This window comes from Sceloporus occidentalis, unplaced genomic scaffold (assembly GCF_023333645.1).
Source record: "Sceloporus occidentalis isolate IW3139 unplaced genomic scaffold, rSceOcc1.0.p SCAF_5, whole genome shotgun sequence".
In the NCBI taxonomy this organism is placed as follows: Eukaryota; Metazoa; Chordata; class Lepidosauria; order Squamata; family Phrynosomatidae; genus Sceloporus; species Sceloporus occidentalis.
Genome location: NW_028316985.1, coordinates 137,698,763 through 137,724,826, shown reverse-complemented (window position 1 = coordinate 137,724,826; position 26,064 = coordinate 137,698,763). Strand labels below are relative to the sequence as shown.

The window sequence follows — 26,064 nt, the reverse complement described above, 5'->3', positions numbered from 1 at the left end:
CAATGTGGTGGTGTTTTTCACTTCTGGGCACATAGCTTCGAGGGTTCCTCATGATATTTCATGATTTGATGTGATTTAAAAAACACACAACTGTAATCCAGAAACATTTAAAGGATAATATCTACATTACTTTCACCTTTTTGTAAATCCAATTATATTTATTATATGTTATGTTGTTGTATGCTTGTTTGGTTCACATTTGCAACTATCAGCTTCTTTAAAAAGAAGGAAGATTGTGGGATAGAAATCTTATAAATGAAAAGTTGACAGTGAGTGGGCAGTAGGTGCTTGTTTTCCCCCTCATATACACCTGTAGTTGAAGTGTCATAAGCATAAGACAAGAACCATTATGTGAACTTGTATTTAATGAAGTGTTTTATATCTTCAACATTAATAAGATAGCTGTTGTCTGCAACTATATAATGCCTGTTAGACTTAATGCCATGAGTGTTAACATGTACCTTGATTTTCTAAATGCTCTTTTTCATATTCCCATATTTATGAATATAAATGTTCATTGTGAACTTCATAGCTGTGGCCTTGTCAGCTTTATGGAGTATTCATACAATCTGTCATGTGCGCACATATGTAGTAAGCAATAAATTTTCCAAATTAACACAATAGTAAATTATTAAATGACTTACTAAGCTGCTCCTCCATCACTTCATTTCTCTTGGTTTGTGGAAAGTCTGCAATTTTTAGATGTCTTCTTTCTAGTTAGTCATTAATAACCACCTGTTAATTAGGATGTTGAGTTCCATCTTGACATTGAGGTTTTATATATATAGTGCTCAGTAGTAGAATGAGTAGATGTATTTAGCCTATAGATTACTGTGAAGTAAAATCTGCTGCATGGCAGATATTTAAATTGACGTCTAAGAATTCTAAAACCTAATACAATTTTCCTGTTGCTTTTATACAGTAGTTAAAACATAGTACCTATTGAAAGAACAATGCCATCCTGTAGTAATTTGGAAACCAGAGGAACCCAAATATCAATGGCAATACATCTGCTATCTAAAACATCCTTCTCTGGACAGTTGGCCATTCTTTACTCGGATTCAAGCATCCACGGTTTGAAAATGTTCAAAAAAAGTATAAATTTCCAATATCAAACCTTGATTTTTCATTTTTTATAAGGGAACCTTTTTACTATGTCATTATATTTAATGGGACTTGAGCATCCACAGATTTTGTTATCCATGGGGGATCTTGGAACCAAACCCCAGCGTATAAGAGTCCACTGTATGTTGCTGTCACAAATAAGCAGAATAACAGGATCACTCTACTTGATGCCAACTCTTTGAAATTATAGATTCCTATGTTATAATTTTCTTAACAAGTTGTGTGGATCCATTGAAAACAAACTGAATGGGTTAAATATAAAAAGCAACTTTGAAATAAGTTTGCTTTGAAATGAGTAGTAACAGGCAGGGAGAAGACAGGGGCAATACTTAATAGGCAAGAAGTCCCCTACCTAAATAATTACAAAGACTCAGAATGATGCTTTGAGTAGAAGGATTGTATTTTACAGTATTGTATTTCTTGTTCATTAATGAATATGGCTTCCAGGGGCTAGATCTTATTCAGCATAAAATGGGATTGGCAACTATTGTCCCAATTTTTGAATTATAGCTCCCATAACCTCTTCTAACTGACTGCTGAGTATACCTGATGGAAATTGTAGGCCAAGAATATCTGGAAAAGGCTACAGTTACCCAACCCTGACACAGAAGTTGATAGGGGCCATATTGTTTTATGTGGTTGCTTCAAAAAGGGATATATTATACTGTACTGTAAAACAAACATAACTGCTTAAACCTCACTGTTTCTGTCTTTTCATACTGCCTTTTAGAATGATACATACGCTTTAATATGCAAACTATAGTAACTTGGCTTCCAGTAAATTTTCACTGCAGTGTTTTAGGTTTACCAACAATGTATTATTGTTAATTGCTAAGCTGATGTAATCTGCAATGATATACAGTAAATGTTGGTCTTCAAATGCAGAATTGTGAACATGTGGGTTTAATTGAAGAGACTATAGTTATTCTAGGGTAAAAGTGAAAAATCTATAGCCCTCTAGAGGTACATGAACTAATATTCCCAGTATCCCTCATTACTGGCCAGGCTGGAAAGTATAGATGATAATTAGGGTACAGCAATATCTGGAGGAACACTGCCTACCAGCCTAGTTCTGAAGGAAGATTACTGGATGTTCTTAGAGTGTTGTAGACAGCTTGGGTAATGATTTGAAACCATTGTGTTTTATTCATTCCTGACAAGATTACATTGCAACTGTTGTAGGTAGCCAGTTTTGTCAGACTCCTCTACGTTGCTAGCAGTGTGATTCTGTACCTGCACTGCCAGCACTCCTGATCTTCTGTCAAATGATGAACTCAGATGTATATATGTTAATAATGTTGGACTTGCTGGCAACCTTGGATGGTCACAATTAAGAAAGCTAATGATGCATAACAGCTTACAGATGAACACACAGCACAACGCTTGATGAAAGATGAGTGAGTGTTTCCTAGTCACATAACTAAAAAATCAACAGGTACTACTTTGTCATCTGCTTCTTAACTGGAAGAGATTAATGATTTCTCATGGCAGGCTGAGAAATCACCAAAATATCTTCATTCTCCACTATCTAATTGCAGAATAATTTCCTCCCTTTACTTTACTGGTTTAATACTGACAGCAGCAGTGTGGAAACAGGAAGTCATTCCTGTTGGCCTAGCACTGTCCAGAGCAGCTCCAGGAGGAAAATTGTGATGGCTTTTAGGACTTTGTAATAAATACTCCAAAGGCACCAGATCTCATCTAATTGTGGAAATTAAGGAGGGTCAGCCGTAGTTAGTACTTGGATGGGAGACTGCCAACGAATACCAGCTGCTGTAGACTATATCTCAAGTGAAGGAACTGGCAAAACCACCTCCTTGCCTAAGAAAATCCTATGAAATTCATAGGGACACCATAAGTTGACAAGGGACTTGGATGAAATTCATAGGGACATCATAAGTTGACAAGGGACTTGGAAGTGCATGTGCATGCGTGCACACACACACACACACAGCTTTCTTAGAATATTGTGATTGTCTTCCAAAAAAATTACACTTTGCATAGTGCCAAGAAAACAAAGAGGAGAAAGCAAAAGAATAGATTTCCATCCCCAATTTGTTGCTGCTGCTATCACCAGATTAGTAGGAAGAAAGTTTCATTTGGAATGGAGGAACTGGCAGGGAGTATATGATGATAGAAGCTGGCTTTTTTTCTGTATTAGAATTTGATTTGAGCTATAAAAGAATTCAAGGGCTTGAAGAACTTTCATCTACTTTAAGAGGTGACCCTGAGCTCAAAGGAGTTCTCTGCAAGTGCTGATCTTAGCATCTTTTCTTATAAGTGGCAGTCATCCATGTCTCATCATAACTTGTGTTTCTACTACTACTACTACTACTACTAATAATAATAATAATACGTTTTATTTATAAACCGCTATTCCAAATAGATCATAGCGGTGTACCTACTAAGGTGTGTTTCCCAAATTTGCTGTAGTATGAGGTATCTATTTTTTACAAAAACTTTGCTTATATTAGTCGGATAACATTTAATGTTGTAGCCAAAGTCAACTAAATATACAACATTAATTCAACTATGGAATGAGGTGTTTGTGACTTTCCTGGTTTCCAGTCAGGTGACTGCTTCTTTCTGATTCAATAATTTAGGATGAAGTTCTGTAAAACTTGTTCTAGCCTTACTTATTCCATCCATAGTCACACTGGAATTTTCATGGATCCATAGTACTTTTTGTATGTTTTATTCCTATCACTTGCATAAATTTATTGAATAATTTACCATTCATGGGAGAACTGATCTCAGGAAGCTGAGTATCAGATAAGGCATAATTTGTTCATGTTCAGTAGAATGTATTCTGCTAACAAATTGTTTTGTAATAGGAAAAATCCTGCAACTTGCCACCATGTTTCACCTTGGATAGAATTGCAACTAACTCCAAATAGGTAGCTGTGCTGTATATTAAGCAGAATTTGGCTGGGGCAGAGTCAGGACATTGCGTCTAGATGTCGCATGCCCTGATTCCGCCCTAGGGTGCCATGATGCCATGTAACGCTCCACACAGTGCGCAGCATCATGACGCTCCTCCTGTGCTGCGTCCATATGACACAGTGCTGAAGAAGCACCATATAGCTATGCCGTGGCGGCTATGGCGCCCTTTTGTGGGTGCAAAAAGGAGCCACCTTTTGCAGCTCCTTTTTGTGCCCTTGAAAGGCTGGATAAGGGCGGTGGCATAAGGTTGCTGCAGCCCCGATCCGGCAAGGAAAGGGGCAGCATCCCTCTGCCTCTTTGGGATGGTCTGTCAATCCCTTTTGTCTCCACACTTAAGAAGTTACACAAAAATCCATTTTTGATCAGATTAACAGCATAGCTTCCTCCCTTCTTGTGGGAGAGGTGTTACGGGCTGGCAGAAGAGGGAAACTATTTGGCAGCTGAGAAACGGTAATAAGATGTTGAATTAAGTATTTTGGGATGAGGAATCTGGAGGGAGTGGTTTTCACCCAGACACTTTTCTTGCCATTTGGTGGCACAGTGTGAGTGAAGGGCATTGTTATGCTGAACTTACTTATCAATCTAAATCCTGTTCACTTAAAGATGGCACCAAGCTTTGGAACTGAAAGGTCCTTCCCTTTTAGGTGATCTGCCACTTGACAAATAGCAGACCTCTTATTCTTCTTGATGGGCTAAAGCAATAGTGTCAAGCTGATGTTGGATGTTCATGTGTTTCCTCTCCCTACCACACACACCTACACATACAGTACCACCAAAGAGCAAACCTACAAAATGCATTTTTCACTTTTGACACATTTATTTAAAAATCCAACCTATTCTTTGAAGTAAATATTTGCATTTAAAAACAATAAAATACAATAGTGTTAAAATTAAGGGAAAAATTAGTGGATAGAGTGACATAAATCACAGTATACGGGGAGAGGAGCTAGGTTGGGAAGGCTCCTTGAAGATGCATGTTCACATTTTGAGAATACTCCTGGATTCAGCCCTGAACCTCAATATGTTAATATTAAGGTTAATATGTCAAACATGCCCATTCTTGGAGATGTTGGAGCCAGTCATGGTAACATATGCCTTAGATGTATCCCATCTTGACTAATGTGATATACAGGCATGGGGTTGCCTTTGAAATGTGTTTGGAACTTGCAACAAGTCTAGAGTGCTGCATCCAGACCATTACCGTATATACTCAACTATAAATCGACTTCATGTATAAGTTGAAGGCAGGTTTTGGAGTCAAAAGTATGGATTTTGATATGACCCATGGATAAGTCAAGGGTAAAACTTAAGAGGCATGTAACGAAGAATCTAAAAGATGAAGCAAAGGAAAACAGTGCCAAAGAACTTACAAAATTCCAGCAGGCATAATTGTTAGTGCTTACACTAAAACTGGATGGATGAGAGAGTGGGGTCAGTGGGTGAGAGAGTGGGGTCTAGGACAGATTACATTCTTGCCTTTCAACAGGATATGTTTCATTTTAAATAAGAGTTAAAAATACAGTACTTACATTGGCCTATGGATAAGGCGACTAAGGTTTATTGGATCAATTTTTTAGACTTGACTTATACATGAGTATATACAATAATCAGTGCTCAGCACTAGGGAGCACACACTTCCATTTTGTGAACAACTTCATTGGCTGACAGTCTGTTTTGGAGCACAATTCAGAGTGCTCTGTATGACTTGATATCAGGCTGTTTGAAAGATTGCATTCTCCCCCATGACATTAAGAGCTCCATGAGAGGTTCTTCTCTCTGTTCAATGCCATTGGATGTATGTTTGGCGAGACTGTGAAGCAGGCTTCTCAGTGCTTGTTTCTAGGCTCTGGAACTCCTATTTATGCTTTCTGCCTGGTACTAGGCAAGAGTAGGTTAAAGTCAAGAACTGGCTACCACAGTTTGCTAAGGAAAATGGAAAGTAAAAACAGTTAATTTCAATATCTTGTATGTACCCAGGGTTTCTCGGTACCAGCTGCTCAGATAAGAAGAGAGTTTGCTGCTTTTTAAAAAGAAATATTAAAAAAAAAAATTGGAATTCGATATAGTTTGTTCCTGTTAGCTACAGGAAAGTAGAAGGCTTTCATAGTTAGTTCTGTAGGAAAGAATTTTGATCAGAAGATATTTTACAGCAATCACAAATTTGCTTTGTGTTTTTATTAGTTTAAGTTAGAAGTTATATTCTGAAGACCGTGCCTAGGTTTATAGGCCCGGTACATACCGGCCCTTTGTGGCGTCATGGTGACGTGCTAGGGTTGCCTTGGGGTGGCACGTGCACACGCCCCACAACCCTAGCATGTGATGATGTCGCAGTTGTACCGCACCAACCACATGGCACGCACAGCTATGATGTCACAGCACCGCAGCGTCCAAACAGCACTGCGCAGCTACGATGCCATTGCACCATCTCTGGTGGTTTGCGGCGGTGCAACTGCGCTGCAAAAAGGAGCTGCTCCTGCAAACTCCTTTCTTGCTGCGCAGCAGCGTTGCGCAATTTGGTTGCTGCGGTGCTGCTGCGGAGCAAGGAGAGGTGCCTCCCTGGCGCTTCTTTTTGGTGCTCTGTACCACGCCATAGTTACCCTTCAAATACTCAATTGTAATAATAATAACAACAACAATAATAGTATTTATTTATAACCCACCTCTCCCTGTGTTGGATCAAGGCAGGTAACAGCATATAAAAAGAGAAAACAATAATATCAAAGGCATTCGATTTAGCCCGAAGAGAACAATTTAAGCACGTGGAGAGTGAAATTAGGGGATCAATTTGGGAAGGCCTGCTGGAAGAGATCTGTTTTTATTGCCTTCTTAAAGGCCTTGAAAGATGTTAGTTGGTGGATCTCATCCGGCAGATCGTTCCAGATTTTTGGAACGGCAGCAGAAAACGTTCTCTGGGAAGTAGTTACCAGTCTAGTTCTCTGTGACTGTAGTAGGTTCTTCCCTGAGGACCCGAGAGTGCAATAATGATTATATGGGAGGAGGCGTTCCCTCAGGTAAGCTGGACCCAGGCCATGTTGGGCTTTATAGGTAATAACCAACACCTTATACTGTGCCCAGAAGCTAACATGCAGCCAGTGTAGGGATTTTAAGATAGATGTGATAGAATCATCTTGGAACTCCCAGTCACCAATCTGGCTGCCATGTTTTGGAGCAGTTGCAGCTTCCGAACGTGTCATAAGGGTTGCCCCATGTAGAGCGCATTTCAGAAATCAAGATGAGAGATTACCAGTGAATGTACAACCGTTTTAAGGTTTTCCCGTTCCAGGAAGGGGCGCAACTCAGCCAAAGCTGGTAACAGGCACTCCTGGCTGTCGCGTCAACCTGGAACAACAGGTGAAGCGACGAGTTGAGAAGCACCCCCAAGCTACGAACACAGTCCTTTAGGGGAAGTGTGACCCCGTCCAGAAATGGGGAGCTTATCACCATACCTGGATTGGGATTGCCTATGACAAGTACCTCCGTTTTATTTGGATTCAATTTAAGACTATTTAAGTCATCCAATCCATTACTGACCTCAGAGTCATTCAGAGGAGAGATGACATCCTTGGTCATTGAAGCAGTCTGAGATATGGAGAAACAAATTTGGGTGTCATCATCATACTGATAACACCCTGCCTCATGTCTCCGATGATCTCACCCAGCAGCTTCATGTAAATGTTGAAGAGTAAGTCTAAGAGGCATCAGTTTTCTCAAATCAGGTGCAGCCTGGTCACCTTTCCTGCTAGACTGGAAGTTTCTGGGAGGAGGGGGTGGTTTTGTGTTGCTCTGAATCTCACTTCTAGATGTGAGTATGTCTTGTAGTTTCTAGTAGGGTCAGGCAACCTATGGTGGGTGGGTTCCTGGCCAAGCAAGAATTTGAACCATGGTCTCCAGAGCCATAGTTGAACACGCAAACCATTGCATTGTCTGGTTTTGTAGTACTTACTCTAGCCTGGCTGACATGCTCTTTCATGCTTGAAAGCACTGTCTCCCATGTGCAAATTAAGTAGTGAAGAAGACAGAAGGAATAGGAAGGGGACAATAGTCTCATCCAGCCTCATGCCCCTTCCTTTCCTTTTCAGTAACCTTAACTACTATTTTTAGTTGGCTATGGAGGCATAAAACTGCAAGAGTCATGGTTTGGCTTTTATTAACAACTTCTCCCTCCATGTTTTGAATACTGCCTGCCTGGAGCCTACTGAAGCACTACCTAGCTTGGCTGTATCTTAGCCCCAAGTCTTGATTGTAGTTTGATTAATATTGCAAATGATTGAGGACCATGTAGCTGTGGATAGTCTGGAAAAAATGCCTTGTTGATCTCTGACAGCCTTAAGGTAGTCACAAGATTTTCTTGGCAAGATTTGTTTAGAGGAGGTTTACCCTTAAGCTTCCTTTGAAGCTGAGAGAATGCAACTTGCCCAGGGCCACCAGTAGGTTTTCCTGGCCAAGTCGTAGTCAAACACTCAAACCATTGCATCATACTGGTTCTCCAAGAACTTTTATAACTATGACCTTTTCAGCTGTGTCATGAACCAACAGTTATGATTCAACTCAAATTTACTTGCTGTTGGAAGGTGACCAACTGAAATGGCTGACATGCAACTATTCTTAATTTTTTTTTGGAACAGGAGGACATGGCATTTTCCTGATGAATGTGCCATTTTCAGGAATGGACTATCAGACAACATACAGCATTTGCTGCTTTTAGCATTGGGATAAACATTTTCTTTTTCTCTCCCTTGCCCAATTCACAATTATATTAGATAATCCTGTAATAAAAGTGGTGCCACCCTCAAAGCAGAGAAGGATGTAGATTACAGTTTGTATAACAATATTACATAGATGGAGTGGCTGACACTGTGCCCCTATGACCAGGTTGTCTTGCCTACCTAGAAACACTGGCTTTGATTGCCTCAAGAAATGTCTTTTAAGCAGTTGTCCCCCTACTCCCTCAGTGGCAACAGCGAGAGAATCACAACCCTAGAAAAAAGCACCTATGAAATAGAGGTGTGTGTGTGTGTGTAGGAGAAAGGGCTTTTTTTTACCTTCTCTTCTGTACCTTTCTGTTCTTATGCCGTCTTATGCCTTATCTATCATTTGCTACCTGCTTGGCCTGTTTTAATGTTACATTCACCTTTGCTTTCTAAAGTATTGTTATTCACTCCTCCTCCCCTGTCTGCTCTCTTCTGTAGAGTCCTTGTCCTTTTTTGGAAATACAAATTCAACAAAAAGTATTGCTATCTTATAATTATTTCACTGTTTTAAACATTGACAGTTGCTTAGGTATCCCCTGCCTCAGTTTTACTGTGATGTACAAAATTAAAGCAATTCTCATATAACAGTCTCAGATGATTAGGTGCAGTGTTGTTGAAGACTGTTACCAACATTTTATTAGCATAATTTGAGTCATATTCCCACCATTTTAATTTTTTTTGAAAGTCTAAATTTAAAAATCTGTTGAAATATAGTTGTGCTTTGAATTAACAATAAGGAGCAATTTGGGTTTTTTAAAAGGGGGGGGGGGCAGTAGAATCATTTTGATCTTGCTAGATTTATTCTAAAATGAAAGAACATAAAACAAAGCCATTCCTTAGCTTTTAACATTCTCATTACTAAAATCTACTTTAATTGTTAATGCTGCTTAAATGTCAAAGGACAACTAAATGGGATACCCATTGGAGCTCATTTAACACTCCTTCTTTACTGCCCAGTAGCTGGTGTGCCAGAAACTCTCTTTCCCTCGTGGATCTGATTGTACTGACTGTATCTCACTCTTTCAAAGTGGGGAACTGGGAATATAGGGCTTATCACCTGTTGCTGTTTAAATGCCATGGAACTTATTAGCCCTCTCTCTTATTTTTTTGCCAAGTTAAAAATCTTTAAAAACAAAATAAAAACCCTTTCACACTGGATTTGTTTTTTAAAAGGACCAGCACTTATTACTTTATCTGTTCAATAAGATAAAGTTTACAGTAACAAACAGGTAAAAAGTATTCACCTGCCTGTTCAGTTCGCCTGTATGTTGTAATTCAATTAATAAAGGAAAGTGGATAATAAATCTGCCCTCACTTTGAAAAGTCTGCAAGTCTAAAGAAAACTTTAAAGGTGAACTTAAGAAGAGCAAAATACAGATTGCCACAAACAAACACAGGGGTGCCATATAGCAAAAGAGGCTTGGGTGTGTTAGATACCTCATGGATTGTGGCCAGAAGTGTGAATTTGAATTTAACACCCTCCTCTCAAGTATTCATTTAAAAGGCAAGTGAGAATAAAGCAGTACCCCTACTCAGCTTTACTCACCGTTGCCATATTTATTATAACCTTTATATACCAACTATCCACAAATATCATCAAGAAGGTGTACATACAACAATTGGAATAAAAATATTAACACAACAGTTAAAAACATATACTAAAACAACATTATGGCTATTACTCACAATTTTAAAGACTGAATCTAGGCACTGAAGAGAGATGGTTTCACAGTTTGATATATGTTACCTCTTTTATAAATCAAGTGTGATGACAGTAGATATGATAAGAATGTGGATATAATAAGAATGAAGTTCTTTTTACAAGTGAACATAGGACACAGTGAACACAGCAAAAATCAGTAAGATGGACACCATGTTATTAGTACACGTGTTCTAGTCTTACCCTGGAAATTCAAAGCAGCTGGCATGTGATTGCCAGTGGTTTCCCATCGCAGCACTGACCATGTTCAAACCTACTATCATTTCAAATATGCTATAGTATTGAATACTCCCTCATTGTTCATGTCTTCTATAAGAAGATTGTTTCATAATGTTGAAACAACTACAAGAAAGGATATGCAAGATCCTGCTGTCTTAAGTAACACGGGGACTCAGTAACTAATCCAAAACCACTTGTTACACCAGCATATGCTTGAAATCATGTTGGACATATAACCTATCAATCTGTTTTGAGACTTCACTGATTTATAGTCTTTCATTTACATATTTTCAGATATATTTTCAGCCTCAGATTACCTAAATAAAAATTAGCTATTTGGTTGGTAATTTAGATTTTTCTTGTACCACGAAGCTGGTATGTTAGCAGTTACAGTTATTTTTGTAATAGATGTGAACTAGAAAGTAGTGTTTGTTATTTAAAAATAAGAATTTACATTTATATGTCCATACTACATTTAACATGCAAATATTTTTCTAAATTATTCTTAAGAGAAAATGTGTAGTGATATACATGTAAAAGAATATTAAGAGATCTGTGTTTTCTATAAATGAGATCAAAGAGAAAATTAAGGGGGAACTGGAATTCCAGTATAAAACGTCTGTTTGATTTAACACTGTGTTGAGCATGTCTGTGTTCATCATGTATATAAATTAAATCAATAGAAATCAGTTCATTATTCTGTAATTAAGTATATCGACTGCTGACCTTTAAATAGCTGGACCATACAACTAATATTTCTCCCAAACATTTCATTTATTTAGGAGGGGAAATGAATTGCTTTGAAATAGTCTCCTATAAGATGAATAGCTACCATCTGTTCTAGGCAACCTCTGTTCCTAGCCTTTTGGTGAACTGCCAGCTTTCACTTATTATAGAAATTAATTTTACATAAATGTTTATAATTGAATTAAGCAATAATAATACTTGAAGGACAAAACTGAAACCACTTAATGTTCCATCAGTCCTATACAACTCTTTATGGAATTGAAGGCTTACAATAGTTGAATCTCCCTCCCTCCCTCTCTCTCTCACACACACAGAGTGTGTGCTATTTTGCATAGTTTTATTCTGTGCATGGTTCTTTCCAAGAGGATGGATCCCTGGCCCAAGGAATTTGCAATCTGCAATTTAACACAGAGGAAGAATAGGGAAGTGGCACAGGAGTGAAACATATAGTTGTTTTAGTTGCTGTAGGGTGTCAGCAAGAAATTGAATAAACTAAGAGAAGTAGCATTGAGAAAGGAATTGCACGAACTAAGGAAAATGGTAGTGCATAGGTGTTCCTTGAAAAGGTACATACATTGCAGTAATGAAGGAAGGCTAGAGTTTTTTGAGAGAGTAAAAGACATGTGAACATTAGAGGGAATAAAACTGTAGAAGCAAAGAAAATGGGAAGATGTAAATCAGGATAAGACCAAGGAGAGAAGGGGGCATGTTTGGGGATGACTTTGTGGGTAGGTACAGGGAGCTTGTGCTGAATCAGAGAGCAGATAGAAATCCTGTGTATGGAGGGGCACACATGATCAGAGCTGTATAAGAAATTGATGATTTTGGCAGCAAACTGCTGGATAAACATGAGGAGAAACATACTGTGGCATTTTTGTTGTGAAAGACTTCCATAGAAGTAGCTGTGTTAATCTGTAGCAGCAACAACCAGAGAGACATATGGTATTGTAAAGACCAACAGATTTATTATGGCATAAGCTTTTATGGGCAGAAGGTAGAGAAGGATTTACTACTAGATTTCTGGGTGTTTTGAGTCAGAGAAGGATTTTTCCCCTCATTTTTTTTTAATCAAAGAGAATAGGAAAATTAAGCCCACCACCAAAATAATCAGAAATAAAACCTTTCAAGGAAGGGCTATAAAAAGGAAATAATATTTATGAGGAAGAACTGTTCCTTTCTTCACTTAAGGTACTAAAAGCTTCATGGAATGTTACCTTTTGCGGCTAGAAATCTATATACTTGGCTATAGAGAGACGGGAACTGTGGTCTATGCAAGACAGTAGCAGAATAAGTATGAGCCCATACAGACAAGCCAAAATAAAGCTGCTTCAGGTCACTTTGGAGATATGCTGTTTAATTGATGCATGCGTCCTAAAAGGCTAGAAGCCGTGCCAAAGTCATGCTCCAGTCCTAAGGACTGGAGCACAGCTTTGGTGCAGCTTCTGGCCTCTTAAGATGCGTGTGTCATTTCAAGAGCATACCTCCAAAGTCACCCGAAGCAGCTTTATTTTGGCCTGTCCGTATGGGCCCTTGTTAATCTTTAAGGTGTCATAAACTTCTTTTTTGCTCTTGTTGCAAAAAAAACAACAACAAACAAACAAAAAACAAAAAACACCATATTGAGAAAATATGATGGTGCAATATAGCCTGGAAATACCAGCTCCAATCCCCCCGCCCCCCATTCCTCACCCCTACTGCTTTGTTTGTGACAGAGAAGACTATTGTTTCAGAAGCAGTTATTGAAGCAGGTTAACACTGGATACCAGTTGTTGAGGTGCAAGAGAGGTCCAAAGAGAGAACCCTCACGAACTCTACAGGCCTCTCTCATTATCTGGCAATCCTATCTCAAATGGAATGTTAATCAAGTACAGTTCTCATATTGTAACTTTTAAGGACATTGGGCCACTAAGTCTACACTGGTCCCTTGCTATTCCAGTAACGTTACGTCTAAAAACTGGATCCCATGCTGTGTATAGGAGAAACTGGAGCTCTATCTTGGGAAATGAAGAATTGCTGCTGTGGGGAAGAACTATAGTGTGTTACGTGGCTCTGATCTTTTAACATTGGTGGGCATCACATGAGTACATATATGATATTCCCAAGGGACCCTGAAGTGTCTTTGTCTCTGGACCTGGTTGAGCTGTGTCAGCAGTCCTTATGCTTCTTTATAAGGGCACTCTGAAATGATGAATAACAGAACATTTCACTGTCACCTTTACTATCCTCATGTAAGTGATACCTGATTATTTTCTTCACCTTCTTGTTGAAATACTGATGAGCTCTGAACATTATGAGGTCACTCTTACATTAATGGTAACTGTGTATCTTTTCAAATATTTAAAGATTATTACATGTTTTTGAACTTGGGTTGACTATTTCTTTTATGCTGACACAATGAATTTATAGTCATGCAGGTTGTTTTCAGAATATATTTGAGGAATTCTTAGTGATCTTCTTTAGCCCATTCTTCCCAAATGCATGACTTTTTGAGGAAAGAAATTCTTGTTACTACAGTCACTAAAATGTTTCACCAGTTTGGTAGTGGTTAGTAAAGACTCTGTATTTAATATCATCTTGTAATATTGTGGTGCTTTATCTGTAAATCATATATTTTAGAATTTGTTTTTGATAAAGGCTTATGTAAGAAGAGAGTAGTCCTGAATGTCAGAAATATGTGTGTAGAAATTAGGGAATATAAAACTCTTGGGGATAGATCATAATTTATGTGCTGCTTAAATAGTCCAGTAGCAGATGTCCTTTGTGTCTGTTTCTCCATACCAGTGTGTACATACATACTCACATGTCCTACGAATGTTTAACTGGAGCAAAACTTAAAGTTCTGCTGATAATTCACAGTTTAAATAATATCTTACTTCAATCTGTAGTACTTTCTGCAGTGGTGTGTTCCAGTTTCTACCTACCAGTACATTTTAACAGCTTGCCATTTCTTAAAGAAACTTAATAAAATAGTTTCCCACACAGAAGGTTGTTAATGGAAAATTAGAAAATTTAAATTGCAAATATAGCTTGAACTATTGGGTACAATATTCAATTCAGCTAGAAAAATAAAGAATTGTGAAGCCAATGTTTCTGGTTTTTAGGAACTGGAATTTCAGATTCAAAAAGAAAAAAGTATTTGTCCCTTTTAAGTGCTCTTAAGAAGTTCTATTTTTGAAAGTTGCCTTCTCTCAGAAATGTTCAAGTGTTAGAAGGTCTTTTTCAAAATATTTTTAATTGCTGAATGGTTTGATAAAAGTTTATCAAATAATTCAGTGAGATACAGTGATTTGTGCTGTGTTATGTTATTGTCAATTGCATATTTATTACTGGTAGTCTAAATGACGTGTATTTAGGTGTGCTGCCCTTTGGATGTTTTTGACAACAACTCCCGAAAGATCCAGGCACCAGGCAAAGATGTTAGAAATCACATAGGAGAAATTTTAAAAAGGTGACAGGTATAGGCCTGCATTTGTCAACCATTATGGTTGTTATGCTCAGTTCAGATGATATGGGAGAATATTAATGCAGGCAGGGCCTTCCTCCTTCAGGCCATCTGGGTACCAGGAGATTCTTAAAGCCCAGGAAATAAGCTTTAAATTCCATTAGCAAGACAAAAAGTTTCTACCTTTGAGATCCAGGACAACAACCACAACATTTTGACAAAATATAGGCCTGTGACTAACATTGTCATTTTTTTTCTTTCTCCTGATGATTTTTTGACATGTTTACCTGATGAAGAAGCCAGTGGAGATTCAAAAGCTTGCAACAAAGATTGTGGGAGTTGTTCCAAACATCTGGAGGACCTCAACCCTAGTTTAAATACTCTGGTTTAGGTAGATCGAAATGAAACCAGTGCTTTGCATCACACCGAGAGAATCCCATCAACTTTGTATTCAAAGTTTCTATAATTCTACAGTGGGCCCTCAGTATCAGCAGGGATCTGTTACAGACTCCCTGCTGCCGCCAACGGGCCTCCAAGAGAGCCAGGCCCAGGGTGGGGCTTGGGTTTTGGAGGCCAGAGGCTTCGTCCCTGGTTCTAGGCTTCGGAACGGGCACCAAGACTCAAGCCCAGGCCCCAGCTGACTGGGCGGTAGACTCCACCCCCAAAGCCAAGCCAGGGCAGAAGCCTCAGAGGAGGGAGGGAAGGAGGAGGGAGGGACTTTTGTCCCCAATGGCACACAGCTGTGTGTGCGCTGCCTTTGGGGACAATACAGGCTTGCCATACTCAGATGCTCAAATCCATGGATGGCAAATCTGCGTATAAAGATGGCCCACTGCAGAAGAGAATGATGCATTTTTCTTGCCTGTCATCCAACTTGGGAAGTGAATAATGATCAAGTGGTTTTAGTTATCCCATCAGTATTTTTTTAACTTCTAAGTTTCATGAAAAATAATTGTAACATGGCTTGTGAAATCATTATTTACAATTTTTTAGGCATTTTGTTAGCGTCCCCTAAGTTTAATGAATACATATCCTTGCCTCACATACTTTATTTCCCTCCCTTTTTTCTGTTATCTCACCTTTGTTGAAGATGGTAAAAAGGACCCGTCCTCTAATAAACAGAGGCTGGATGGCTATCTGTCAGGAGTGCTTTGATTGTGTATTTCTGCCAGGCAGGGAGTTTGACTGGATGGCCCTTGAGGTTTCTTCCAGTTCTGTGATTCTCCTTTGAAAAGTACTGCACAGGGTGTTTATGTAAGGAGTGAATATTTATGCTCGTAATATAGCATGAGTACAGAAAGGTAACTTAAAGCATGTTACACTAAGCAGAGCAGTGGTGGTTGAATACTGAGTTGCATTATGACTTTCTTTACTCACTCACTCACTCACTCACTCACTCACTCACTCACTCACTCACTCACTCATATCCAATTTTTTACCTATAACTGGAGCTTAAAGCAGTTTAGGAAATTAGAACAAGTACAGACAAAAATATTATTTTGCTCTGTGACCATAAAGAAATAATGACAACGACAAACACATACAAAACACATTTAAAAAATACAGAAAATTATTGTTAAGTTGCAATAAAAATGGAGGTAGAATTAAAATAATTGTGATTGTATAGATTGAGTAGATCATAGAATCATAGAATCATAGAGTTGGAAGAGACCGCAAGGGCCATCTAGTCCAACCCCCTGCCATGCAGGAAATCCAAATCAAAGCATCCCCAGCAGATGGCCATCTAGCCTCTGCTTAAAGACCTCCAAGGAAGGAGACTCCACTACACTCCGAGGGAATGTGTTCCACTGTCGAACAGCCCTTACTGTCAAGAAGTTCTAATGTTGAGGTGGAATCTCTTTTCCTGTAGCTTGCATCCATTGTTCCGGGTCCTGTTCTCTGGAGCAGCAGAAAACAAGCTTGCTCCCTCCTCAATATGATGTCCTTTCAAATATTTAAACAGGGCTATCATATCACCTCTTAACCTTCTCTTCTCCAAGCTAAACATCCCCAGCTCCCTGAGTCGTTCCTCATAGGACATGGTTTCCAGACCTTTCACCATTTTAGTCACCCTCCTCTGGACACGCTCCAGTTTCTCAATGTCCTTTATGAATTGTGGTGCCCAGAACTGGACACAATATTCCAAGTGGGGCCTGACCAGAGCAGAACAGAGTGGCACTATTACTTCTCTTGATCTAGACACTATACTTTTATTGATGCAGCCTAAAATTGCATTGGCCTTTTTAGCTGCCGCATCACACTGTTGACTCATGTTGAACTTGTGGTCTACTTGGACTCCCAGATCCCTTTTACATGTAGTTTCATTCAGCCAGGTGTCCCCCATCCTATATCTGTGCATTTCATTTTTCTGCCCTAAGTGCAGTACCTTACATTTCTCTGTTGAATTTCATTTTGTTAGCTTTGGCCCAGCTTTCTAGTCTATTCAGATCATTTTGAGTGTTGATCCTGTCCTCTGGAGTATTAGCTATTCCTCCTAATTTGGTGTCATCTGCAAATTTGATAAGTATGCTCCCAATCCTGTCATCCAGGTCATTGATAAAGATGTTGAATAACACTGGGCCCAGGACAGAGCCCTGTGGGATCCCACTGGTCACTTCTCTCCAGGCTGAAAAAGAGCCATTGTTGAGCACCCTTTGGGTTCGGTCGGTCAACCAATTACAAATCCATTTAACAGTTACTTTGTCTAGCCCACATTTTACAAGCTTGTTTGCAAGAATGTCATGGGAAACCTTGTCAAAGGCCTTACTGAAATCAAGATATACTATATCCGCAGCATTCCATCTACCAAGCTGGTAATTTTATCAAAGAAAGAGATCAGACTTGTCTGGCATGACTTGTTTCTCTGAAACCCATGTTGACTTTTTGTGATTATGGAATTGCTTTCTAGATGTTCACAGACTCTCTGTTTAATGATCTGCTCCAGAATCTTTCCTGGTATTGATGTCAGACTAACTGGACGATAATTGTTGGGATCCTCTTTTTTCCCCTTTTTGAAGATGGGGACAACGTTTGCCCTCCTCCAGTCTGCTGGGATTTCTCCTGTTTTCCAGGAGTTTTCAAATATGATTGCCAATGGCTCCGATATTACATTTGCCAGTTCTTTTAGTACCCTTGGATGTAGTTCATCTGGTCCTGGAGACTTAAATTCATTTAGATTAACAAGGTATTCCTCTACTATCTCTTTATTTATTCTGTGCTGAAATTCCCCTATTCTGTCCTCTGCTCCATTATCCTCAGGTTGAGCACCCTTTGCCTTTTCTGAGAAGACTGAGGCAAAGAAGGTGTTGAGTAATTCTGCCTTTTCTCTGTCCCCTGTTAGCACTTTGCCATCTTTTCCACACAGTGGCCCTACAATTTCCTTCTTCTTCTGTTTGCTGCAGACATATCCAAAAAATCCCTTTTTATTCTTTTTAACCTCTGTAGCAAGCCTGAGTTCATTCTGCACTTTAGCTTTTCTGACTTTACCCCTACAAATGCCTGCTATTTCTTTGAATTCCTTTTTTGTGATTTCCGCCCTTTTCCATTTCTTATACATGTTCCGTTTCAAACTTAGCTCGGTTGAAAGTTCCTTAGTCATCCATCCTGGTTTCTTGAGACACCTCCGATTTTTCTTTCTCACTGGAACTGTTTGAAATTGTACCTTCAGTATCTCTCTTTTGAGAAACTCCCATCCGTCCTGAACTCCCTTCCCTTTTAGTATTTCTGACCACGGGATCACCCTCAATACTTCTCTAAGTTTACTGAAATCCGCTCTCGTAAAGTCTAGAATGCGTGTTTGACTATGCCTGGTTTCTCCTTTCCTTTGTATAACAAACTCCAGGAGAACATGGTCACTTCCACCTAATGATCCCACCACTTTTACCCCATTAACCAAGTCATCCTTGTTGGTTAGGATCAGATCCAAAATAGCTGACCCCCTTGTTGCCTCTTCCACCTTTTGGACCATGAAATAGTCTTCCAGGCAAGTGAGGAATGTGCAAGACCTTGAGGATTTTGCTGAGTTTGACTTCCAGCAAATATCAGGATAGTTGAAGTCGCCCATCACTACTACATCTCTCTTTTCTGACTGTGTGGTCATCTGTTCTAGAAAGATATTATCCAATTCCTCAGTCTGACTTGGGGGTCTGTAGTAGACTCCCACCGTAAAATCCTTGTTGTTTCCCTCCTCTTTAATTTTTATCCAGATGCTCTCCACCTGGCTTCCATGATTGATGTCCTGGATCTCTTCACTGGTGTAAATATCTCTGACATATAGTGCTATTCCTCCTTCTTTCCTGTTTGGCCTGTTTCTCTTAAAAAGGTTATACCCCTCTATTTCCACATTCCAATCATGAGACTTATCCCACCAGGTTTCAGTGAGGCCTATTATATCATATTTGCTTTGTTGTACTAGGAGTTCAAGTTCATCTTGCTTATTTCCCATGCTCTGTGCATTAGTGTAGAGACATTGCAGACCACGGGTCCCATTTACTTGCTGCTTGTGCAAGTTTTTTTGCCTCTCACTGTTGGGTCCTTACACTTTTTTTCTTGTTTCCTCTATGTCTGTTTGACTATTTTCTCCAGCTGTTTCGCCTTCCTTAATATTGTCTCCCTTCCCCACGGAACTCAGTTTAAAACCCTCCTGATCAAGTTCTTGAGACTGTTGGCAAAAACATTTCTTCCAACTGGCGTGAGATGCAACCCGTCTGTTGCAAAACGTCCCTCCTCATGGAACCGCAGCCCATGGTCAAAGAATCCAAATCGTTCTCGGCGGCACCATCTGCGAAGCCAGTTGTTCACATCCGCTATTTTCCTCTCTCTTCCTGGACCGTGCCCTTCAACTGGCAGAAGAGACGAGATGACAACCTGTACCTCCATTCCTTTCAGCTTCCTACCAAGCGCCTCGTAATCCCTTTTGATGTTCTGCAGGCTGTGTCTTGCAGTATCATTGGTTCCCACGTGGACCAAAAGGAAGGGGTATTGGTCAGTAGGCTTGACCAGTCTTGTCAGCCTCTCTGTTACATCATGGATCTTTGCCCCTGGAAGACAACACACCTCTCGAGACATCTTGTCAGGCCTACAAATCACTGCTTCTGTACCTCTCAGCAAGGAGGCCCCCACTACAACCACACACCTCCTACGAGGTTTAGCAGCGGCTGTTCCATTGGGTGGGACTCTCAGGCTTGCCTTCTCTGTCCCTGAAGTCTGTCCATGCTCTTCTTCATCCTTCTTCATAAGGGAAAGAGCTTCGAATCGATTCTCTCGCTGCAAGCTCCCCGAACAATCCCTTCTTGGCCTACTTCTCTGTGTGACATTCCTCCAACTGTCTGCCTCCTGTGTATGTGAAGTGACCACCTCGGCTCCAGCATCCCCCTCTGCGTGGTATTTGTCCAGGATTGTTAGTTCTGTTGTGTCCAGGAAATCCTCCTGCTCCCTAATATGCTGAAGTGTAGCTACTCTGGACTCCAACTGCTGCACTTTCTCCTCCAAGAGGGCTACCAACTTGCACTTGGGGCATGTGAAGTTCTCCACTTCTGTAGGCAAGAAGACAAACATCCCACAAGTGTTGCAGGTGACTGCCATGGTTCAGTCAGTGTCCATACTGAAAAGTCTTAGGAAATTACTAGAACAGGACTGTGGGCTTCCTCCTGAAAAAAAGAATCCTCCAGAAAAGACCCCTCTTTAGGTGGTTACTCTCTAAGATAAGAACAATGATCGTACCTATGGACTGATTTAGCCAACAAAATAGGATCTAGAAGTGGAGATGGACTAGAAGGGTGGCAGGGCCGCTATAAAATGCTCTTGTTCATGTTCTTAGTGACCACTATTTGCTAGTATTTGACTATCAATACTAGCCAAATCATTTCAGGCTCAGGTTAAAAAGGCTGTTTAAAATTCTGCTGTTCAGCAGCAGCTTTGAAAATGGTAATGAATCAAAGTGCAGACACATTGAGGGGTTATTAATATGGATGTCTTTTAAGCAATATCATGCACATTGTTCTTATATATATTTGCTTCTATACTGCTTCATTCCACATGTCTAGACTGTTGGTTTGCCTTCTTGTGATGTTCAGCTACCAATGATAGCATCTGTTGTTTTTCAGTTTTGTTTTGTTTGTTTTTTAAAATGGGGGAAGTCATATTTCAGTTCACTTCACACATATACACTCCAGCTGAGCTCCCTGACCTTTACTTAAACCATGTCCTTCAAAACAGGCAGCAAGTTTTATTGTCAGCGGAGAGGAAGGGGGCACTTATCCCTTGAAAAAAAATCAGTTGCAGCAAAGGAGCTTGGGAGTGTAAATTTTATTACCTTACACAAGATGTTATGGGTTTCTGTATTAAATGCACACTAATACCCTGCAAAGATAGAAAATGAAATGATAGAAAAATGCACTGTGGTTTGGTTCTCGGATTCCCCCATGGATATCAAAATCCATGGATATTCAAGTCCATTAAATACAATGGATAGTAAAATGGTGTCCCTTATATAAAATGGCATAATCAAAGTTTACTTTTTGGAATTTGTATATTTTTAAAAATATTTTCAAGCTGTGGATGCTTGAATCTATGGATAAAGAGGGCCGGCAGTACTCATGCAAAAATTAAAGCAGCCATGATGACATTTCTTCATGTAAGAAATGGTGGAAGAAAAGTTCTATGTCCTGTCTCTGAACACCAGTTCCATACTTTGTGCAAATTAATAGTATGAATTTGCATTTTCAGTGATGGTGAAAATGTGCAGAGTAGATATGTGCAGAGCATAAAAGGAGAAATTATTATTTTAATGTATGGTTTATGTGGGATGAAAATAATTCTGTTAATGTCTGAAGTATGACCTTGATTGACTGGAGCAAGGTGTATGTTGTGTGAATTCTAAATAAGTGCAAAGATCTGTGCATGAATTTCCCCTTGAAAAATAGCAGTTCACCCATCTAATTTCCCAGAGATTAAGTTCCTTTACTTTGGTTCACCCACTTATTTCTATTCTTGGATCACTTCCAACATTGGAGTTGGAAATAGAGAAACTGGTTAGAACAGTGAAATGAAGAGGGTGAAAGTTGCCTCCCATGCATTCAGCTGTCTCCCATGCATACCTTCGAATGTTCAGGGTTGAAGGCTCTCCCTGAAACTGTTCTCAGCAAATTGTTTCCTGAATTTTCTAATCTAAATTATCATTAAATTTTCACATGTCTACTTGTTTTATCAGCTGCTGAATTAGCAGTGCCCTAAGACACACTCTTCATGATTTCAGTTTCTTGATCCTCTGAGCCTTTCATGTGAATGGTTCTTATAGTTATTTTTCATTTCTCAATGTCACTCTGGAGACCAGGGTTCAAATCCCCACTCAGCCATGGAGACCGTATTTACAAGATAAATTTACAAGATAAAACCGAACTCACCAGCACTTTATGCTAGTTAGTTCAGTTTTATCTTGTAAATTTTTACTCTGCTTTTAATTAATCTGATGTATTGTTGTGGTTTTTATATGAATACTGTTTGTAAATTGTACATTGTGTAGTACTCTGTTGTAACCCGCTTTGATCTCCCAGGAAAAGCAGGCTATAAATAAACAGTTTATTTATTATTATTTATTTATAGGCGACCTTGGGCAAGTCACATTCTCTCAGCCTCAGGAAGGCAAATCCCCTCTGAATAAATCTTGCCAAGAAAACCCTGTGACAGGGTCGTCTTAGGGTTGCAATAAATCAGAAACAACTTGAAAGCACAGAACAACTCTATATATATATATATATATATATATATATATATATATATATAAGCTCCTAGATTTTTCGTACATCAGTATGCATATTTCCCATGAAATTTGCCTATGATAGGTGTATGGGGTATTATATAAAAAGTGTATTATTTAGAAGCACAAAAGATGAATGTAGTTGACTAACCTGTTCACAAAGATCACTGAAAGCTTCAACAGAGGAAATGATATAGTTATTTACATGTGAATGAGTGAGTGAACTTGGTCCTTACAAAAGTAGTACAAATATAATATGGTATATAGCAATTTGGAGACCTCACACTGTCCATGGCCTTCGATTTTGATTTTCAGGGTGTCTCTTTTTCTGTTAAAACAATATTGTTCGTTGCCATGTTGCATGATGTATGACAGCATTTTGTAGTAGTGCTTCACAAGTCAAAAGCATATGTTACTACTTACAGTTGGTTTTGTAATCTTGAAAGTGTCAGGGATGCTGGAAACCTATTACAAAAACTTAAGTATTAACCTTTTTATCTTGTTCTTCAAGAGTCTTATATTTAAGCATTAATAGTTTTTTTCCCTACTGAAGTCAGTGGCTGTTGTCTTAAATACACTCATGGTAACGCCTACTGATTCCTTTGAGACAGTTCACATGACTTGACAGGGAATCACTTGGGACTAAGTATAGCTTGAAGTTATATTTTAGCAGTGCTTGTACAATTGTTGTGTTGAAAGTGATAGTTTGTTTGTTACATATGCAAGGAGTCCCAGTTACTAAAAAGCCTGGAAACATAATCCAATAACTTGTTACCCCCAACCCTTCTGACTTAATAATTTCTTTAATACCGTATATTTTATACATTTTTAGAATTGTCAGAGAGATATGTATTGTGCATCATTTAAATGATTATGACATTTGTACCTTGCTACACATTTTAATTAATTATATCTTTTCTACTTTTATCTACAGCTTCCTGCAGATTTTACAAAATTGCACCTCACTGACAGTCTCCATCCACAGGTGACCCACGTTTCATCTAGTCATTCAGGATGTAGCATCACTAGTGATTCAGGAAGCAGCAGCCTATCTGATATCTACCAGGTATGATAGCAAACAAAGTTGCTTACTAATTTTTTTAACAAGATATCTTTAAAATAGGTAACCCATAAAGTGGTTACATGGGACCTGGAGTTGTTCAGTTAAGTTCTGCTAGTTAAATATTCCTATTAAACTACATGGATCATACACGAGGAGCTACAAATTCCATCACGGCTCACCATAGTCAGTGCTAACTGTATTTAGATATGGAGATACCTAGGTTCCCTAACCCTAGCTTAGATTTATAGTCCAGAGTAGCCTTCCAGAAACATAGAACCTTCAGTTTGCTTTGGACCACATTTCCTGTCACCTTTGGCCATTGGCTGGCTGGCTGGCTGGCACTGATGTGAGTCAATCTACAAAAGCACAGTTTCTTGTTACACATTTGTATATTCAATTTCTCTTGATAATAGGCCTATTTGATATACATTCATTCTCAAGAGACAGATGATCCTGAAGAATGAATGCTAATCATTTTTACACAGTCTCATTACTGCTTGTTAAATGGAGAAGGAACATAGATTTTAGTTTACGCAATTAAGAATTATACAAAAAAGGGGTTGGAAAATAAATTGCGGGAATTAAGATATTTTTGTGGATATGAGACAGTGGTTCAATAGGTAATCTTACTTTTCAAAATGGTTCCATCTTGACTATTTACATTAACTTCTCTTTTTTTAAAGTAGTAGTAAAGTATGTAAGCTTTAATATTGTTTACTATTTTGTGGCTCTTGTTAGTGTAGGTTTTTTCAGCATGACATTTTTGTATTTTGTTATGTGTGCCTTTAAAATTGCACAGAGAATTAATTGTGCAGCTCCATATTTGATTGTCACATGAAAAATATGCGCTGTAAACTTTATTTATGGTTTTTTGTGGGTTTTTTGGGCTATGTGGCCATGTTCTAGCAGAGTTTCTTTCTGACGTTTTTGCCAGCATCTGTGGCTGGCATCTTCTCTGAAGATACCAGCCACAGATGCTGGCGAAACGTCAGAAAGAAACTCTGCTAGAACATAGCCACATAGTCCGAAAAACCCACAAAAAACTATGGATGCCGGCCATAAAAGTCTTCGACTTTACATTTATTTATGATGTTGCATACTCAATTAATTATTTCCTATATTTGCTTCATAAGCAAATGTTTAATAGTTTAACTTGAAGAGTAGCAATTTGCAATGAAAATACATTCACAGATCTCCTTCGATTTGAATAAATCATGAAACTGAATCTTGAGTTGCTTTTGGCAATAATCTGAGAAAATTCCTGTTTAAATATTCATGTTGTTTCTAAATTTGTATGTCATGTGTTATACATAAAAGACAAATCCATTTAGGGCAAGAATTCTTTGCCAAAAGGAAATATGTGATCATCCTGAAATCATTATTTGTGGGAGGTCATTGAAATACTTTCACATATATTGGAAAAGATATGGTATATGGTTTTTTACTTATTTAATTAGAAGATCAGGTTAAGCAGTTTGTGCTCAGTCGTGTAATACAGAATTACCCACTTTTGTGCTCATAAGTAATTCCTGTTGTTTATAATTGGAGATTATCTTCAGAAAGAATTGTCAGTTAATTACCTATTAAAATTTTTCAATAGCTAGATACAAATAGTCTCTCTTACCCTGCCATGAGAATATAGTTATGAAATGCCATGATTCACATCAGGCTTGTTTGTTCACTGTGGAGGTTGACAACCTAACTGGTCACAAAGAAATTGTTACTGTTTACAGCACTGGTTTGTTGAAAAGGAAATGTTATATAAGACCCAGGTACATCTGTAAAAAGAGCTGCTTAAGGAGAAGCAGTGATGTATACTGGTTTTCCCTTTGTGCTACTCTGGGGGAAAAGTCACCTCCCCCATGTAATTCAGTTGATAACTTAGATTTTTTTAAAAAATATAGAAAAAAACACCAGTGATTGACTAGCTTTTTTGTCTCTGTTCATAAATATCTGTTACCACACGTTTTTGTCAGTTGATCTGGCCACTTACAAGTTCACAAGAATATGCCAGAAAGTAATATATCAGCTTTATAGGCTTTTTTTTTTGTTAAAATGAAACTTTAAGTCAAGGATGAGCAAACTGCAGCTAAGGAGCCATACACATCCTCCTATTCTTTTTGCCCCAAATGGCTGATAATACCACAGACTTATATGGAAGAGCCCTGGTGGCGCAGTAGTTAAATGCCTATACTGCAGCCACTCACTCACAAACCATAAGGTTACGAGTTCTATATCAGCGAAAGGGCTCAAGCTCGACTCAGGCTTGCATCCTTCCGAGGTTGCTAAAATGAGTAC

At 38.8% G+C, this 26,064-nt stretch overlaps 1 protein-coding gene across 9 annotated transcripts in view; it reads left to right on the top strand.

Annotated features, from left to right (window-relative positions):
* Positions 1-26,064, top strand: part of RAPGEF2 (Rap guanine nucleotide exchange factor 2) — a 232,461-nt gene that overhangs the window by 143,981 nt on the left and 62,416 nt on the right. For all 9 annotated transcript variants that reach the window (XM_089525591.1, XM_089525587.1, XM_089525589.1 and 6 more), the window contains one exon: positions 23,638-23,769. In XM_089525591.1, coding sequence (XP_089381717.1) covers positions 23,638-23,769 — 132 coding nt within the window. The remainder of the gene's footprint in view (positions 1-23,637; positions 23,770-26,064) is intronic.